Raw genomic sequence first — 21,240 nt, 5'->3', positions numbered from 1 at the left:
TCAACACTAATATCAATTATTTTTACATATAACCATTCCCCTTAGGAGCACTAATGGGGACTGAATTTGGATTTAAGCGGTATTGGAAATGTCACCGTTCGTCTCAGCGACCCCGAAAACTATGATTTCGACACTAATATCAGTCATTTTTGATCACTTTTATATATCCCCCTTGCCTCCCCTAAGACGCACCGTCTAAGTGAAATGATAAAACCCGTCCCAGGAACGAACCTCAGCTATGTTGAAAATTTGAAAGAGATCGGTCCGGTGGTTCAAGAGTTATTAAGTCACAAACTTATTCTCTCTACAAAGAAATTCAAAGAATTTGACTAAGCAAGCATGAGTTACCGGGAAATCACAAGGTTTGATTTTCGCGGTCAGCTTGACCTAAACCTTTTCCTCATTTCACCAATAAAATGCTGACATAATACTTCTAAAAGTATACTATTCGCGATTTCCTCCTGAAATTTCTTTCCTAACATAAATGCTTTAAATGCGAAATGGCCTTAGAATAGATATTTTGAAGGGCTGTCAAAATCAGATATATTCCAATATTATTCGGCAGTAATGAACATCTTAATATTCATTTTCAATAGTTCAATGATCATTCATTATCCAAACTGTTCAAATTACGAATCTTCGGATAATCCATTATTTAAAAAGTAAACATTCGAACAATCCATTATTCAAATAACTAATACTCGAACAATCTATTATTGGGACAAAAATGTTCGAATAATCCATTAATCGCATAACGAAATACTCTAATAATCCAATATTTGACAGAATGCTCGAACAATCCATTATTCGAATAACGAATACTCGAACAATCCATTATTCGAATAATGAATACTCGAACAATCCATTATTCAAATAACGAATACTCGAACAATCCATTATTCAAATAACGAATACTCGAACAATCCATTATTCGAATAATGAATACTCGAACAATCCATTATTCGAATAATGAATACTCGAACAATCCATTATTCAAATAACGAATACTCGAACAATCCATTATTCAAATAACGAATACTCGAACAATCCATTATTCGAATAACGAATACTCGAACAATCCATTATTCAAATAACGAATGCTCGAACAATCCATTATTCGAATAACGAATACTCGAACAATCCATTATTCGAATAATGAATACTCGAACAATCCATTATTCAAATAACGAATACTCGAACAATCCATTATTCAAATAACGAATACTCGAACAATCCATTATTCAAATAACGAATACTCGAACAATCCATTATTCGAATAATGAATACTCGAGCAGTCCACTACTCGAATAACGAAGATTCAGACACTTTTTTCTTTGAATAACGAATACTCGAACAATTCAATATCCGACTAACGAATACTCGAGCAGTCCACTAACCGAATAACGAACACTCAAACAATTCATTCTTCAAAACAAGAATACTCGAATAATCCATTATTCAAATAACAAATATTCGAACAGTCAATTATTCGAATAACGAACACTCAAACAATTCTTTCTTCGAATAACGAATACCCGAACAATCCATTATTCGAATAATGAATTATTTGATCTTTAGCAGCACTATATGTAGTTGGACTGGTAGTTCACGTTCCTTCCACCACTGACGTAACATGTGAAACCATAGACATATAGCTTAACGTGAGATTAGAGCCACATAAGCTACCATCGGGAACTGAATTTAGGTTTTTCGTGTCAACCTCAAGTACGTTAACCATGTACCCAAAAGACAAAGCTCATGGGTGTATGTAACAGATAGTCTCACGGTAGTATGTAGTAGATAGCCTCACGCGAGTAAGTAGTAGATAGCCTCACGGTTGTATGTAGTAGATAGCCTCACGCGTGTAAGTAGTAGATAGCCTCATGGTTGTATGTAGTAGATAGTCTCACGCGTGTAAGTAGTAGATAGCCTCACGGTTATATGTAGTAAATAGCCTCATGCGTGTAACTAGTAGATAGCCTCACGGGCGTAAGAAGTAGATAGCCTCACGCGTGTAAGTAGTAGATAGCCTGACGGTTGTATGTGGTAGATAGCCTCACGGTTGTATATAGTAGATAGCCTCACGCGTGTAAGTAGTAGGTAGCCTCACGGTTGTATGTAGTAGACAGCCTCACGCGTGTAAGTTGTAGATAGCCTCACGGTTGTATGTAGTAGATAGTCTCACGTGTGTAAGTAGTAGAAAACCTCACGGTTGTATGTAGTAGATAGCCTCACGGTTGTATGTAGTAGATAGCCTCACGGTTTTATGTAGTAGATAGCCTCACGGTTGTATGTAGTAGATAGTCTCACGTGTGTAAGTAGTAGATAGCCTCACGGGTGTATGTAGTAGATAGCCTCAGGCGTGTAAGTAGTAGATAGCCTCACGGTTGTATGTGGTAGATAGCCTCACGGTTGTATATAGTAGATAGCCTCACGCGTGTAAGTAGTAGATAGCCTCACGGGCGTAAGAAGTAGATAGCCTGACGGGCTTAAGTAGTAGATAGCCTCACGTGCGTATGTAGTAGATAGCCTTATGGTTGTACTTGGAACTTCCTTTAAAAATCTTCTCCCTTCTCTTCCCAAGTTACGGGGCTGAATTTGGTTTTAAACGGCATCGGAACTGTCACTGATCATCTCAGTAACCCCGAAAACTATGGATTCGACAGTAATATCGGTCGTTTTCGATCGTTTTAAAATATCTCCCCCTCCCCTAAGTTGCACCATCCAAGTGAAATAATAACATCACTTCCAAGCCCGAACCTCATCTATGTTGAAAATTCGATCGAGATTAGTCGGGTGGTTCAAGAGTTATTAAATCAGAAACATATTACTTCCATTTTTATATATAGATTTAAGGGATATTAAATATACAGTCTTGTTAAAAGAAATCTCGCCACCCACGTCTCTTTGAAAAGTCCTGTACTTCTTATCTACATTTAACATTAAAAGAAACAAATATGAATTTCCTTTGACCAAGTGAGATATTTATTTCAAGCTAAAGTATTAGAATTTTTCATCGTATGGTTGCCAAAATATCAGCTTCTAGAACAGGGAGGGTGGTCAAGATATTTGTTTTTGAGCAAAACTGTACTTAGGAGGAGACAGAATCTCTATTTTACTGTTATATTTTCATCATTAGAGAGAAACTGCTCTTTCACTCGCGAAAAGCTATCAGCTTTATCCAGGGCCGTGCCGTGGAAAATCAGCGCCCGGGGCGAAAATATACGACGGCGCCCCTATACATATATTACAAGCAATTTTTTGCTATTTTTTCCTTTTTTCTCCCGAATTTTTCGCCCCCTTACTTCGGCGCCCGAGGCCGTCGCCCCGCTTCCCCCCCACGGCACGGCCCAGGCTTTATCTCCGAATCAAATTCGACGAGGGGCAGTCAAGAAGTTCACGAATTTTCGTTGTAACGATTTATTATCACAATATAGGTACACATTCAGTTAATCGCCTTCAAAATATGCTCCTTAGGAACACATTCACTTAATCGCCTTCAAAATTGGCTCCTTGGGAACACATTCACTTAATCGCCTTCAAAATTGGGTCTTTGGGAACACATTCACTTAATCGCCTCCAAAATTGGGTCCGTAGGAACACATTCACTTAATCGCCTTCAAAATTGGGTCTTTGGGAACACATTCACTTAATCGCCTTCAAAATTGGGTCCTTAGGAACACATTCACTTAATCGCCTTCAAAATATGCTTCGTGAGAGCACACATTTGTTTTACCGCTCCTGTCATTGCTGGAAACAACGCTGAAAATTCCTGTTTTGATATGTTCCGAAGTTCGGCCGTCGCGTTGGTATGGATGTCTTCTACGGTGGCAAAACGGTTACCTTTGAGGCCTTTTTTTGATCTTGAGGAAGAGCCAGAAATCCGCTGGTGCTAAATCTGGTGAGTAGGGAGGCTGGTAGAAGAGGTGAATTTTCGTTTCTGCAAGCCGTGTTGCCACCGTAAAAGACAAAACAAAAAAAAAAAACATCCAAACCACCGCGACGGCTGAACTTCGGAACATATCAAAACAGGACTTTCAGCGTTGTTTCCAGCAATGACAGGAGCGGTAGAACAAATGTGTGCTCCCACGGAGCATATTTTAAAGGCGATTAAGTGAATGTGTGCCTATACTGTGGTAATAAATAGTTACAACGAAATTCCGGGAATTTTTCGGCAGTTCCTCGTATTATATAAAACTTGTTCACAACGGTAGAAATTTTTAATTGATAATTAATAATAAGTAGAATGCTCGGAATGTGCGTGCACTGAAACTTCACGAAGCTAAATGTGTTGGAAACAATAAAGTAAGAATATATATATATATAAAGTGACGACAACGAAAAAATCCTAGAGTAAGGTTAAAAAGAAAATTAGTTCAAAACTTAAAGCATTAGCGTAACAAAAGCAGAACAAAACAATTAAGCATAGAACATTTAATGCACTAAATAAAAGCCATATAATTTCTAAAATACTTAAAGCATGCATATCATCTGTTAAAAAATATAGTAATAATGCTGCTGGTTTTAAAATAGGAATAATTTGCTTAGGGACATAGAATTGAACCACCATAAAATTCTGAAGACCTTGTAAAAATGTTGCTATATTTGGCTAAGACAAGACACAACTTAAATGTTTTGCATTATTTCATGTTTTGTAAATTACATTGCTTAATAGAACACTTTGTTTTTTTAAGTGTGTTTACGAATTTATAGTGGTTCAATGAACACAGTAACATTTGGGCTCACACACTCATGATTATGACCGCGCGCACACACACACACACACACACAAACACACACACACACACGCATACACCACAAGACGAAAAAGAAACTCAAAACTTGGTTTCTGCTGTTTCCCATCTGTAATTCTTGTTGCTCATGCTGTTATCTATTAGTGATAGGCAACAAATCAATGAAGCTTTGAACCTAATACAAACAAGTTCTGATCTCTCAAAAATAAGGGAAACAAAAGAAATGTGCAATGCGCATATATATTGGGCTCAGTGTACTACAAACTGTCCATTCCGTGCAGGTTACCAGGTACGCAATCGGTATGGACAATCAACAATCATTCTAGCTCAGACCCTTTTGTAGAAAACAATGTCAGGATGCTGCTTATAACAAGTTTAACAAGCTTTTATCCACCTATCTGGATCACAGAGTATAATAGGATGGAGATTTGGGATACTAGCCGGCCAATCCTTCGATTTAATGACCCTAGCAGCATAGGCAGAAGTCCCAACAGTGAGAAGCAATTGTCTAGCCAATTGCAAACGTTGGCTCTACGTTATAATGGGACAATTTGTCCATCATTTATTAACCAACTCAATTGCCAACGTTGGCTTTACTTGTAACTAGGCGCTTTGACGAGCATTCGTCAATATCAGTACAATTCTCAACGTTGATTCTACGTTGTAAATGGCATCTTTGCCGATCACTTATTAGCCAACTCAATTGCCAACCTTAGCCCACATTATAATTGGCCACTTTTGCCAATCATTTATCAACCAACACAATTACCAACGTTGATCCCACGTTGAAATGGTTCACTTTGCCGATCATTTATCAGCCAACGTTTGCCCACTTTATAATTGTCCACTTTTGCCGATCACTTAAATTTATCAACCATGTCAATTGCCAACGATTGGCTTCACGTTGTAATTGACAACCCTGTCGATCATTTATCAGACAACTCAATTGCCGACGTTAGTCCACATCATAATGGGCTACTTTTGTCGATCATTTATAAACCAATTCAATTGTCAACGTTGGTTCACGTTGAAATGGGCACTTTGTCGATCATTTATCAACCAATACAATTACCAACGTTGGTACCACATTGTGATTGCCACTTTGCCGATCATTTATCAACCAACAAAATTACCAACGTTGGTTCCACGTTGTAACTAGCCACTTTCCCGATCATTCGTTAACCAATACACTTGCCAACGTGGGCCTAAAGTTGTTGATTGACCACTTTACTGATCATTTATCAACCAACACAATTGACAATGTGACAGCTACTACGAAGAAAGTGCAATTGCGATTTGAAGTGCGAGGTGGAAATTGTTGGATAAACAATGGCAAATTGTTGGTTGGCCGACAAATACTTTACAATCACGCTGACTTTCAACTTTATTATTGCAATTATCAACTCCAAACCACACCGAGTATCAGCCTACATAGGGCTACCCACCTTGGGCATCGATCGGCGCCAATGTTTGCCATGTGTGCTACTAGAGAAATTCCGGTACATCATCACGAACTCAAGTTTGAGGTAACTTTGATTTATGTACAGGAGGAAACTCTTGGTTGAAGACCAAGACAATATCGTGATATTAATCTATCATGGATGCTATCTATATCTGCACGACCTGTGGACATTACGATAGCAACACCAACAATGAAGGGCAAAGTTATATAAGAACTTTTGTCTCAGAACAAGTAATACAATCCATATACATTCCACATAGATTCTCGATCTCCTCTGTTTTTTCTTATCTAGCGTCCACCTTAATAACTTGAAAAATCGTTAATTTAGCACCATACGCGTCTTTGATAAGCGTGAAGGGATATATTGACCAATGATTTCCCATAATCTCCTTCAGTAGCCTGTATCCTTATTGCTACCTCTCACACTCGCTCCCCTCATTTTGAGAAATAATGATACATACCATGGAAAGAAAATACTGATACACGATTTTTTTTTTTCATTTCAATATGTGAAATTAAAAAGATACTTCTTCGCATGATCTCCAAGTGAATGTCCATGTGCGCAACACATTTATATAAAGAATACCTTGGAAAAAGCTTCTAACATTTCCGAGAAACCTACAGCACCTAGAATCCTTAGTCGCCGAATCCAGGACTGATTTAACAGGTTCCCTGATTCACATGGAGTTTCAAATGTTGTGACATACATAATAACTTCATAGCTGCGATGTTTTAGTTATCTTTTCCCCACCATTCTGCACATAGACATACGCACACATTAATACAGACACACACACACACACACACACACACACACACACACACTGAATTATTTACAGAAAGCAGTGAGAAGTAGGAAGCATGCTTACTTTGAGTGGCCGGGGTTCGACTATGCTGGTAGGTTGCAGTAGCGTCTCGATGCAAGGGTGAGCTGTTGACAACAGCGGCGTTGGGTTCGTTGCGAGAGGACGCCGCGACGGAGACCTGAGCTGCTGCGGCTGCAGCTGCAGCGGCGCTAGAAGCAGCTGCCGCAGCGGCTGCCGTGGCGTAGTCGTAGTAGGTGGCCGGATTGGCACGATCTGCCGGTGTAGCTGCGCTCGTGGCCGCAGCAGTGGGATTAGGGAAGTAGCTGTATCCCGGGAATCCTGTGAATAACGAAACACGCAGAGCACAGCTATTAGATATAGATATGTTTTAATCGATGTAAGCAGTAAAGATAAAAATAATAGGAAACATCGATAGTAATTTTTGATCAAAATATGAACTCTGTTTTAGCCTTTCTTTAATAACTATTATACATTCTCAATCAAAATAGGATACTAAAATATAAAAAGGCGTAATAGAGTTTTATTTTTTTAAAATTAATTTTTCTATAACAATATCTGATTAAATAATTTAGCTCGAATAATACTGAAAGGTATATAATAATGTTAAAATAATCTCTTCGGATTTTTTTAAAAGTAATGAATGCAATTCATGGCTACACCAACAACGTTTATAAGACAATGGCGAGCCTGTTAGTAGAAGTGACACTAGTCAAGAAGATTGAAGATTAAGACCACAGCACTGTAAACCTAATCAACGCGAGGATTCTTAATTTACCTACTAAAACGTATAACTGGTCTCACATGTATGGCACTTCTCTTTCATAATGAGAGTATACAGACTACTTTCCCATGGCCGTCTTAAACGCCTTTTATTAAATTCGTTTAGAAAAGACATGTGTAATCCAAAACAGAAATCGGTTACGTGTTTAGGTAACGAATTCGTTTAGTCCTTAGGTAGCGTGAAGTTCATTCTGCAGTATGTACCACACACAACAACAACTACGGCACAGCATTCCATTGTAACTTTTTTCAGCAAATTATAAACGAGCAAACATTTTTTATTTCTTTTTTCAACAAAATAATTGTTATAATTTAATTGATTTAATTGAACTGGCATTATGGTGTGAATTTATTTTACAATAGCCGCATTAAAGATTTCAATGTGACCTTTTTTTCTGATTTTTCATGGTACGAATTTGATTCACCGCTGTATCGTCCAGGACAAATAGGGTGTGAAGGGAAAAGGGAAGCTGGGAATACACTAAAACAAGTGCGAACGGTGCAAAACGCTCAAGTGGGTGAGATAACAAAACGACTTGTTTGTTAAAACATAAAAGGATTTATTTAAAAAAAAAAAAAAAAAAGAAGAAAAATTACATGCATATACAGTATATGAATTGATGAAATGCTTTTTTTTTTAAGGAATTACAGTAGTTACTTGTACTACGACGCAAACATGCATTTCCGTACAGAAAAACTCGACATGCTTTTTGACGCATGCGCAGAAAGCACGCGCGAAAAAAGATTTGTTATTATTATTAATTTACTTCATTATGCGATTTATATATATAGTAGTAATAATAATCCCTGTGCATGTGTTATTGTTCATCTACGAAAATTGTAAAAACAAAAAGACAGGAAAAAAATAATACTGATCTACTAAAGCCAGAAAAATAAAAACTAAAGCAATTGATTTAAAAAAAAACAACTAAGGGCGGGAAAGAACAAACGACTGATTCTACGAGACTAATTTTATATATTTTTTTTTTTTTTTTTGTCTAAAAACAAATTTCTATCTAGGCACACGCACACAGAACTAAGGTACTTACATTTGCCGGTCTACGTCGGAGATTTGCAGTGCTGTACTAGAGGCTCCGCGACTCTAAAAAATTTTTATTTATTTTTTTGTTCCCCCTTCTGTGACAACAAATGGAACACATTCTTTTCTGCGCAGCAAAAAAATAAGAAAACAGCAATACACCGCAAAAAAGGTCGGAAAATTAAAACGAACAACAGAAGAAGAAAGAAAAAAAAAACATGTATGGAAAGCAACATATAATTTGTTGACAGTCGAACGGGAAGTGGTAATAAATAATTTTGGTCATATAATTACAGAGCCATAGATTTTGACATAAAGGTCTTGATGCCCGCCCTTTTCAATAACCCGATAACGTCAAATAGGGAAAGAGTCTAAAGCAAAAATTAGATCTTCAAGTTGTTTATTTTTAAAATAAAAATATGATCGGCCGATTTAAATTGAGAAATAAGGACATTGCCTCATTGGATTAGGATCTATTTGTCACTACACACTATTTTTTAATTGCCTCATTGGATTAGGATCTATTTGTCACTACACACTATTTTTTAAGTTCCCCTCATAATACTATTTCATCAATGTCATATTTACACTAGATTTTATTCTTAAAAAATCATCAAGTGAAAATCCAGAAGAAAACAGATTATTTAATTTGAAATTAAGCGCCATATTGGAAGTAGCCAACAACGTAGACATTCAGAAATATGATACTAGATTCTTTGTAGTAAATGCAATGCGACATAACTTGATAACAATAATCAAATATTTCCTATAAAATGCTATCAAATATTGCCAACATCACACTGCATCAAACAGTGTCGGTTTAAGTTTCCTTACACGGTTCAATATAAGAAAAATTTTTACCGCTAAAAATAAGTCACAAAATAGTTGTGACAAGAAGTCTCGAGTAAAGTATGGGCACAACATTTCATAGCAAATTACTATTAGAAATTGTACTAGTTCTTCTAGTAGGTCTACAATGAATAAGATTGATAGACAGCAAAACTGTTTCATCATTGCATAGTTTTCTACTCCACCATTATTTACTAAACAATGTTCAAAATTAAACCTAGAGCTTCTTCGTTGAATATTAATTTTTGCCGATTTAAGGTTTTCGAAAATTTAACTAGGGTTCCTTCTCTTTACGCTATGTATGTTTAATACATTATAAATAAAGAGACGTACCGTTTAGTTGTATACATTCGGGATAAAACTAAAACAAATCTGCCAATCGAAGGAAATTAGAATTATTGAAGAATCATAGAGCTTCACTGAGGGCAAATACTCCTAATTTCGTACGGAAAAATCCATCGTAAAAGTGCTGTGGTCTTAATTAGCTTAATCAAAGAATAACGTGTAACAAAATCTTCCAGAAACGGGATATAGAAATACAAAACTTCTCAATAAGTGAAATTTCGAGAGAAAAATTAAATATTATTCCCTTTCAATTCTTTCCTAAGAGATGATATTTAAAAAAAAATAATCCCCTTTAAATTGGAGAAAAAGTTAATGCATTAATAGTTCCTTAAAAATACTTTTTTGTTTGTTTTTTTTTTGAAAAAATTATCCAACACATTTATCAAGAAAAGTAAGAAAAAAATTTGATATTACGTTAATACTGGTTAAAACAGTTAATATACTAATTGTAGTTAACTATAAAATTTTACACATTTAAAGCATTTTTAAGAAAAAATAATAACAAGATACACATTTATTATTCCTTTACGCTTAGCCACAAAAAAGTTAAAAAAATAAACCTACTTCTACTTTGTAAGCTAGTACTCAACACTACCTTTTGGCAATTATATTAAATTCTCAAAATATTTCGCTTCTACGAAAAAAAAATAGCTAATACTTTTTCCTTACATTTTTAGACAAAATAAAGAACACAGCACAGACTACTCTAAGATATTAGTTTCTATAAACTACACACTAAATAACATGTTAATAAACTATACACTTTTATTATTAATTAATAATGATAAATCCACCTTTTTTATTAAAAAAATTACTAAGCATAAATTATTTTTCATCTATCTATTTTTCTAGCTAAACATCATTCTAATTCTAGCTTCTATTTCGCTGATTACTAATTAATTAGTAAACAAGTTAGAAAAACGCACAGACTACTTCGTATATTAAAATATTTATAGAATTACAGACTGTTTTATTTTCCACATGATTACCAATATAAAATATCAATATATCAATATAGTGCATCCAGAGCTTCTAGTAACACAAATTTCTTTTCAAGACACAATACGTAAGAAATGCTAAACTTAATGTTCACTATAAACTGATCTACATCTGCTGATTACTAAATATATAAGAACTATACACTGAAAAAAACGGTACTGTCACAAATAAAAAAAAATACAACAGCACGTCTAAGAAAGATATATGAAACAGGGCCTAACTTTTGGTTCTACTCGCCACGTAGCTCATCATCATCATCACCATCACCAGGGTCCATCATCAACTCACTATTATCTTTCTCTCCTAGTTTGTCTTCCAGAAGATGACGTTAACCTTTTTTTTTTATTTATTTTTCCAACTTGATGTTCGACAGATAAGCTGATCCTGTTTGCTTGTTATTTATTTTTTGTAGTTATCTCTCAGTGCAATAGATATTTTTTTTTGTAAATTTCGACAACTGTTATTTATGTTTTATTGCTAAAGTAGGTTAAAATTCGTTGTTTTTAAAGACAGAATATATTGTGATGCCATTGGTGAAGCTTGAGTTGTTGTAGGTTGTAAATTTGTGAAATATACTTGTTCTGACTTTGTCTGGTTGTTTAATTATACAAATTGTAATGCACCACTGTAATTCTTTGCTTTTAAAATAAATGTGTACGTGTGTTTATAAATATGTTGGTTTATAAAAACGAAATCAGGAGTATGTGGTAATTGAAAAAAAAAAATGTATTTCAATAAACAGAAGAGATTGTATAGAAAACGTGTACCTGTCTAACATATTTTACAGAATATTTGATAACTGTTGAGTGCAGAGATAGAAAAATTGTGTTACGAATTGGAGTATAAAATTGTCCTTGAATATATATATGTTTATAATAGTGTTACTCTCAGTTTTCATAGTTAATATCATACAACTAAATTACAACAAACAATATTTTATAAACATAAATGTTTTCTTCAGTAACTTTGCACATCACCTCACTATAATATACGCTACCCATCCAGTAATCCGTATGCTTGCAGAAAAAAAATTATTGTCATAAATAACTTTAATCGCATCCGGAAAGGTACTACCTCTTCCTTCAAAATGTTATTAGTAATTATTGTTAATTGACACGTGATGGCAGAGAGAGAGAGAAAAAAAAAACATCAAGGGAGATCTACAGGGTGCCTCTAGTACAAACAACGGTTATGTTAGACCTAATACAAGAAATTATTACGTATAATGTTTTAAACAGTCAATTACAATCAAACTCCATTCACATGTTAAGCAGGCACTAAGAAACACGAACTACAGAACAAAAGTACGAAATAGTACGTTGATTACAATCGCTGCTTCACCTCAAAAACCGTCCCGAATTAGTAACACATTGGTAAAACACAAGAAAGAAATTTCATTCAAATTTTTTCTACAGCAGAACTGTATAGCTATCATATACTCTTTTGCAGAAATATCTTGATTTCTGATATTTCGCAGCCTGAATCTTTTACTAAATTAGAGTTAAATTTGTTAGAATTTAATATACACATACACAAAATTTGAGAGGAAAATAACTGTATACATATGTATCTTCCGTTATTTGTAATTTTAAATTAGTTTCAAATGATTAGGTTTAGTAACTAGAGTATGTCTGCATTACAAATCTAAGCGGAACAGGTCAAATTTTAAATCCAATTAGATATGAGCTTATATATAAACTGAATTTTCAAAGTGTCTTTTGAAGATTTTTTTAAAGTATATATCCAATAATGACAACGTAATATTTCTATTGAGAATATAAAACTTAAAACAAACTCTTAGGTATTTTAACGCAAAGATTGGAAAAGAAATAACTAACTGGACCGTGATTCGAACCCGGATCCTCCGGCAATACCGTGCCGATACGTTAACCACTATGCCAACCAACCCGCTTCTCATAACAGCCACTCATTCTCGAGGTCGGTAGTCTCACCTCGGACCACTGGGTGGCGTAGTGGTTAAGGCAACGGCACAGTATGTCGGAGCCCTCTGGTTCGAGTTCCGGTCCAGTCAGTCAGTTTTTCACTCTCCGCGTTACAATTCGCACCTATAGAGGATTTGGTGTGTAAAATAAAATATCGGTTGTTCCCTTCTTTCATTAGTGTGTATATCTTACGTGTATCTTCAAAATAAGAAACGACAAATTAATTATTTTTTTTTTACAAGAAAGAAGATAAATGCTACATTGATTCTTCAATACACAACAAGGCTCATTCAACAATTGCTCTTGATGTTTTGTTGAACAAGAACAGTAATACTTCCGAGTTTTAAGGTAGCTTACAAATTTGATTGATGTTAGTGTTTCTAATTTCAAATTGAAGTTCTCAAAATGGTGTTCATTTTAGTTAGATTAGTTCCCTCTCTACAAGCATCAAGATTCTAAATATTTTTCACATTCTAATTTACATTTGCGTACAAACTGAGAAAGCTGGGCAGTATCAAATTTTTATACTTACAAATATATATATATAAATTTTAGTATTTTTTTAAAAAAAGCTGTGAAATTTTCTCCAATAATTAAGACAATGAAATATTATTTTGTATAAGAAAACGGACGACAAAACAGTTCGATGACGTTGATATCATACTAGCATGTACAAAATGTTCCTTTGAATCTATCTTGCTTTACTAATAAGATTTTAAAGAACGTAATTTTAAAGATCAGAAATTATTTTACTATTGATAAGAATTTCGTGAAACAAAATTCAAAAACTGGACAAAAATATTAGTAACGGTTGTAAAGTAAAAGGCAATTTTCAGTCCGATTTTAACGGACTCTTTTGAACTAGTTATGTCCTTCCAAACACATAATTCTTGCTACATTTTAACACTGCAATAGTGCCTTGGAAACCCAGAAATGGTTCATCTCTTTTATACCATTCAAAGATCCTTTTACTTTTTCTTTGCTTTGCTCTCTCTCCTTTCATTCCAACTCGCTTGTTCAGCTATGCGTGTAGTTGTCTGAAGATATGTTTATCTTCTAACTATTCTTGGATCTTTCTTTCCTTCATCTTTTATTGGTTCTCCTCGTTCGTTCGTTCTCTCATCCCATTCACCTTTCTCCTTTCTTCTTTAGATTCCTTCCTTGTTTGAGATGAAGGATTACACATAAGCAAGAAATGGGAAGGAATTTTGAATAAAGCGGAAGAACAATAAATGAGAGATGAAAGAAGAAGCCAAGAAGAGAAAACGAATAAGCACACATGCATACAAACGTGTGAGAGGAAATGAAAAGGAAGAAAAATGAAGCGAAGAAAATAAGAAAGGATCCCTGAATGGAATGAACGGAAGTGAAACGAAAGAAAGTGGAAGAAAAAAGAGGAAGGATATCCGAATGATATGAGCGGAAGTGAAATGAAAGAAAGTGGAACAAGGAAAAAGCGATAGGATCTCCGAATGATACCTAACTGAAGGGCCATTCCATTGGTTTTTCAGAAAGACAGACAGACTGAGGAAGGCAGTATTACGTTATCGAAACGCATGAAGGATTTCATGTTTTTATGATTATTAGCCTTAACCCTGTAGAAACTTCGTTTTTTTCCTTTGACAAAGAAGAATCATAAGAATCAATAAAATACGTAATACTAAAGAATGAAAGAAAAGACGAATACTTCTACACGCAAATCAGTAATAAAAGTTTTTGAAGATGTGTCTTATCATAAAGATAACCTGAAGCGATATGTACGAAATACATTGCAGACAAAAACAATACTTCCGTAAGGTTCCTTGAAAGGGGGAGAGAGAAACTCTGAAACTAATAGGATAAGTGATCAATAGCTCCACATGTCTACCACAATTCTCAACCTAATTTCTCATGCGTTTCTCCATAAATATTTAATCTTTTTCAACACATGATGATACCGAGAACGGCCCAGTGCTTGTAGTCTTCCAAGGACAATCAACATCTCAAATTTTTATAACATCAAGCTGCCGTATTGGCACAGCCCATAGGAATGAAGTTGGACAATCAGGACGTAAACATGTCGTCTAATCAGTGATTTATTTAGTTGATTTGGAGTTTAATTTTTTTTTCAGCTCTAAAGCTATATGACACATCGACCTACAACCTAATTTGAGATCCGATACACATTAGTTTCCACCGAGTTTTCTGCGCCAAAGGAGTGAAGCTAACCATATAGTCACGACGAGCAATCAATGGACAATATCAAGAAACAATTGGACAGATGTGAATTTGGACAGTTCGTATTCCGCTTCTGTTTTGTGTCTTAGCATTCCGAGAAGTACTCTTCAGTGAATCACAATTTTTTTTTTTTTATTATTTTTTATAAAGAAGATGTGGTTACTGCAAACCAAAACAGGACCCAAGAAGAACGGGAATGGGGAATGGCGGAAACTTCATAACGAGGAACTGCATAATTTATCCAGTTTACCAAACATTGTTAGAGTCATCAAGTCTAGGAGGCTAAGGTGGGCAGATCATGTAGCCAGAATGGAAGATAGTAAAAAAGATTTCAAAGTTTTAACTCGAAATCCAATCGGAAAACGACCATTAGGAAGACCTAGGCGCAGATGGGAGTACAATATTAAGATGGATCTTGCAGAAGTAGGAATACAAAGTACGTAGAAACTGGACCCAAATGGCTACGGACAGAAGTCAGTAGAGAGCTTTTGTGAACGAGGCATTGAACGTCAAGGTTCCATAGGCCATAGAATTAGTTAGTTAATTAAAAGGACACCTTCTACTACAGTGTGATAAGGGGAGCAGTGTAGTTCCCGAAGTTAATAGTAGGACAAAACTGATACACCTTACACTTCACAGCAAGTTGTTTCATGATCTGAGACTACCGCCACGCTCTGTATTGTTTGGAACTTTAAAAGTATCTTTAAGTTTATCCTAGTTATTCTAGGTCCATCAAAGTTACGCTACGTTTACAGTCATAGTTTAGTAATTTTCATATGTGACTGTTGTAGTATTTTATACAACATATCGTTCACAAAACAATAATATCAAAGCAAATTTATAGTACTTATGTTGACAACGTACGCTATCCACAATTACATCTCTTTAAGAGGCCTAATCACGGCGAAATTAAAATACCGCTAATTTTACAGTAATTATGTCATATTTTCAAATAGACAAAAGATAATCGAAATGTGGAACAAGACCGCGCTAGACAATATTATTTTGTATGAGGTACCGTTATTACGAGTCACATAGTACCTTTCCGTTTGCAGACATTTATAAACGCTAAAAAAAAAATGCCGATTTTCTAAATGGCTGGAACTTGAAAGCAGATAAGTGAGTCGTGATAACGGTATCTCATGTATAATAATATTGTCTAGCGTGCTCTTGTTCCATTTTTCGGTTATCTTTTATCTATTTGAAGACATTACATAATTACTGTAAAATTAGCGGTATTTCAATTGCGCAGTGATGGGGTCTCTTAAGATTGCCAAAACTTGTATCCGTGGTGGCATTTTGAGAAAAGTCAGATCGATATAAAGATTTAACTTTTATCGTTATAGCTAAGGAAAGGAAGCTTCATACAGCTTCAGAAAGCTGTGTACGAGAATTAATACCGATATAATTTAATTTTTTAACGCTGTGACTTCTCTCAAGAATAGTCAATGCTTGGAATAAAAGTACTACATTTGTCGTCGATAGATTGTAGTTTATCAATGCTTGGAATAAAAGTACTACATTTGTCGTCGATAGATTGTAGTTTATCAATGCTTGGAATAAAAGTACTACATTTGTCGTCGATAGATTGTAGTTTATCAATGCTTGGAATAAAAGTACTACATTTGTCGTCGATAGATTGTAGTTTATCAATGCTTGGAATAAAAGTACTACATTTGTCGTCGATAGATTGTAGTTTATCAATGCTTGGAATAAAAGTACTACATTTGTCGTCGATAGATTGTAGTTTATCAATGCTTGGAATAAAAGTACTACATTTGTCGTCGATAGATTGTAGTTTATCAATGCTTGGAATAAAAGTACTACATTTGTCGTCGATAGATTGTAGTTTATCAATGCTTGGAATAAAAGTACTACATTTGTCGTCGATAGATTGTAGTTTATCAATGCTTGGAATAAAAGTACTACATTTGTCGTCGATAGATTGTAGTTTATCAATGCTTGGAATAAAAGTACTACATTTGTCGTCGATAGGTTGTAGTTTATCAATGCTTGGAATAAAAGTACTACATTTGTCGTCGATAGATTGTAGTTTATCAATGCTTGGAATAAAAGTACTACATTTGTCGTCGATAGATTGTAGTTTATCAATGCTTGGAATAAAAGTACTACATTTGTCGTCGATAGATTGTAGTTTATCAATGCTTGGAATAAAAGTACTACATTTGTCGTCGATAGATTGTAGTTTATAAGTTCGTTAGGAGAACATAATTCAGATGAAATATGTTACTTCAACTATAATTCTCTTTCCTAATCCGATGATACTTTCTGAGGTGAAACAGAGATTTCGCAATAAATACTGTACAATAAGTGATATATATGCATTACGAATATGGTGCCTTACAAAATACAGTACAATAACAAGGTAATGGTAATGGTAAAGGTAACCTACTTACAATTACTGAGGCACTGTTACTTTAAATAACAAAAATAAACTAAACAAAAAGAACTCAGAAGTCTATGAAAAAACGAAAAGTTAAAAAAAATGTGATTCCATCTATAAGCCAGATCGAAGCTTAGTTTTTTCAACTTTTATTAATATAATAATAATATAATATAATATATATATATGTATTCTCTACGAGAACCACCTACAAAACTTGCTACACAGGAACTTAGGTGGCGCCGGCTTACCAGCCTGCAGGTTCGGATGACATCTGGTGGTAGATGTACGAACACTGCCTCTTGCCCTACCATATCCGGTGGTAAGGGCGGTAGTGTAGGCGAGTCCTAAACAACAGAATATGGAATCAGAGATATTCTTCAAGTTAGTATTTTTGGCTAACACCGTCCTCAATGTATTAAACCACACAGATGCTGTCTACAAAAAAGCGGGGCGAAATAATACAAGTAAAATAATGCTATAGTACAAATTATGGTCATATGTTGGTGTTTTGTGTGTTCTAATGAATTATCGCGACAGATTAGGTTAACACTAAAATTAAGTGACAATAACAATTAGATATTTTTGTTCTACGTTTTCTGATCGTCTCGTTAATGTTTGGTATTAGTATCTTTTTAATAAAACAAACAATAAATTTCAAAAAAAAAAAAAAATAAAAAAATAAAAAAAATTGTCATACATTATCCGCAATCAAAGATTTATGAATCACTGGTTTCTCTAATTGAATATTGTATTCAAAACAAAATTTGTCATACCTTATCCGCAATCAAAGATTTATGAATCACTGGTTTCTCTAATTGAATATTGTAATTTTCACTGGTTACGTCTCAAAAAGGAATCTGGTGGCCCAGCGTAGCACAGTCGCTCGGGTTCTCGTCTTTGGTGAGAGCTTTCCCGGGTTCGATTCCCGGTGGAGACACAAAGTCGAAAAAGTGTAAAAAGCTTTTTCAGGCCAGCCACCCTGAATGAGGTTTTCCTGGGTTTTCCTCATTCACACCAGGCAAATGCCGTGGTGGTACCTAACATATAGGTCCCAGGCCGCTTCCTTCCTCCCCTTTCGTCGGATAGTGATCGCCGAGGAACGCCATCCCTCATACTTGAGGGCTCTAACATGGCCATAGATCCTGAAAATCCACAAGTCTAATTCCTAATTTCTAAAAAAGGAATCTGGTCATTGCTGTTGCCGCAAATTGAAGAGTGTACATGTATTTATGGTTTCAACTAAATGGCTAGGGTGCGTAATTTGGTGTTCCATTCCTGATGGATTTCAGTTTCCACTGTTGAGCTCGCGTCGTGAGGCAGTTTGGGAACTCCTTCAAGAGATAATGAACTCAGGGCCAGAAATAATGAGGCTTAGGGAATATGTGTTGACCAGAAATTACAAAAGCATACTGTGCGTCATCTGGCTGACTGCAGTCTTCCATAACATTATCCCTTCTATTTCTGTTTTTATTATCACTATAATTTCAGTTAAATCCTTAAAAAAACACTTTATTTTCAATAAAGAGCTACAAAAATCCGTTCTTACTCAAGGTGATTTGGACTCACGACCCCAACAAAACAAACAAGATGCCACACGAATTACGATATTGGTAATATACGATATTTAAAAACTGCACATTGAGATCATAGTTAAATATTAAGAGTGATATCACCATCGTGAGAGAAAAAGTGTACTACTGAAGACCTAATGTTTCTATCAAATACTAAGAACATACTTCCACACTAACTCACTTACAAAGTCGTACGAAAAAAAAGGTTATTATTCATTGATATCTTATATTTGTGTGGACACTAACCGAATTCAATTACTGTATTTGTTCCTTAACGCATACCTTGTAAAGAACTCTATAAGGTTTCGTGAAAATAAACTTGTAGTATTACGACTTGAAACTTGTAGTATTATCAGGCGAGTTGAGGTCAATAAAACCAGGTTTGGTTCCACATTGATTTGAAACAGAAGAAAACATTGTTGCCGGAAACTCTCAAGCCCAAACAGCTAGCGCGCATCCTTTCTGTTAGTATGGTCACGGGTGCGATTTTTCTTTTAAAAGAGGTTTACAACTTCGATTAACGACACGGTCTTTGAATAAGTTATGAACATACGTACACTATTGATAAGTTTTACAAGTTTTGAACAATAATAGAGTAAAATATAAAATTTGTCAGTGGTCTATCCTCCATGACCAATTCTATAGTTTATGTGACTACTTGCACCTTCCCTTCCCACCTTAGATTTTCTAATAAACTATTATTATTGGTTAGTTTACTTTATGTGAGGCTCTGTGAGAATGAATTTTACATATCAATATTTCTCTCTCATAAAACTTTGAACATATGCACAGAAGATTATCATAATCAAGTGAAACGAAATGTTTAATTAATCATTCTAAAGTCTTCATCTGTAATCTTAAGACACTCAGAAATACAGACGAGAAAACGGGGATATCTCGAGAAAACAAAAATGTACACTCAGTATTTGCTTAGCATAAACCTCGCATTGTACAAGCCAGAAACGAACGCGCGATCTTGTGTCTCAAAGAGAATCATCGCCTAGTTTAACAACTGTACCCTCTATCACAAAAGATTTTACATAAGCAAAAGGATATTACTATATACTATAATTTGTAACAAAGTGAAAGTTAGCTTTAGAGAATTTATGTATAAACAACTTAACTTGGTGTATGTATTCTGACAAAAATATTATAATATATAAAAGTGCACCGCGATATAGAAAGTGTTCAGAAACAAATTTTAAAAAAAAGGGGGAAATGAACCGTGATACGAAAATATGAAGTGTGATTTCTGAATCACAGCTCTGCGAAAATTGGTGGGAATGACATAAAAAGGGTGAAATGATGAATAAAGGGCGAGTAAAAACACATGGTGATTATTTTTGTGTTATATTCTACTAATGTATAAGTGGATATGGAATGTGTACCAGTTTCCATTCTTAATTTTGAGTCTACATTCTACTAATGTATCACTGGATATGGAAATGTATGCCAGATTCCAGTTCCTAATCTCAAGCCTACATTCCATTAATGTATTAGTGGATGTGGGAATGTATGGCAGATTCCAGTTCCTAATCTCAAGCCTACATTCTACTAATGTATCAGTGGATACGGAATGTATTTCAACTTCCAGTTCCTAAATCTCGAGCCTACATTCTACTAATGTATTAATGGTTATAGAATGTGTAACAGTTTTCAGTTCTTAATCTTCAGCCTACATTCTACTAATGTATCAGTAGACATGGAATGTATGCCAGATTCCAGTTCCTAATCTCAAGCCTACATTCTACTAATGTATCAGTGGATACGGAATGTGTTTCAGCTTGCAGTTCCTAATCTCGAGACTACATTCTACTAATGTATCAATGGTTACGGAATATGTAACAGTTTTCAGTTCTTAATCTTCAGCTTACATTCTACTAATGTATCAGTAGACATGGAATGTGTTCCAGTTTCCAGTTCCGAATCTTGAGCGTACACTCTACTAATGTATCAGTGCCAGTTTTCAGTTCCTGATCTATCATGTTTCCGTTTCAGAAGACGCACACATCTTCTTCTATTCTTCGAGGCTAACTCTGTCGCCAGC

At 35.0% G+C, this 21,240-nt stretch overlaps 1 protein-coding gene across 2 annotated transcripts in view; it reads right to left on the bottom strand.

The window, feature by feature from the left end:
• Rbp6 (RNA-binding protein 6) overlaps positions 1-21,240 on the bottom strand; it is a 1,467,626-nt gene that overhangs the window by 85,920 nt on the left and 1,360,466 nt on the right. The window contains exon 12 of one of the 2 annotated variants that reach the window (XM_081770618.1): positions 7,086-7,361. The exons of the other annotated variant lie outside the window; for it this stretch is intronic. Within the exon in view, the coding sequence (XP_081626744.1) occupies positions 7,086-7,361 (276 nt within the window). The remainder of the gene's footprint in view (positions 1-7,085; positions 7,362-21,240) is intronic. 2 annotated transcript variants of the gene reach the window in all.

The sequence above is a fragment of the Thermobia domestica genome, chromosome 9, assembly GCF_964235325.1.
Source record: "Thermobia domestica chromosome 9, izTheDome1.hap1.1, whole genome shotgun sequence".
Taxonomy (NCBI): Eukaryota; Metazoa; Arthropoda; class Insecta; order Zygentoma; family Lepismatidae; genus Thermobia; species Thermobia domestica.
This window is presented reverse-complemented; position numbering and strand designations above follow the sequence as displayed.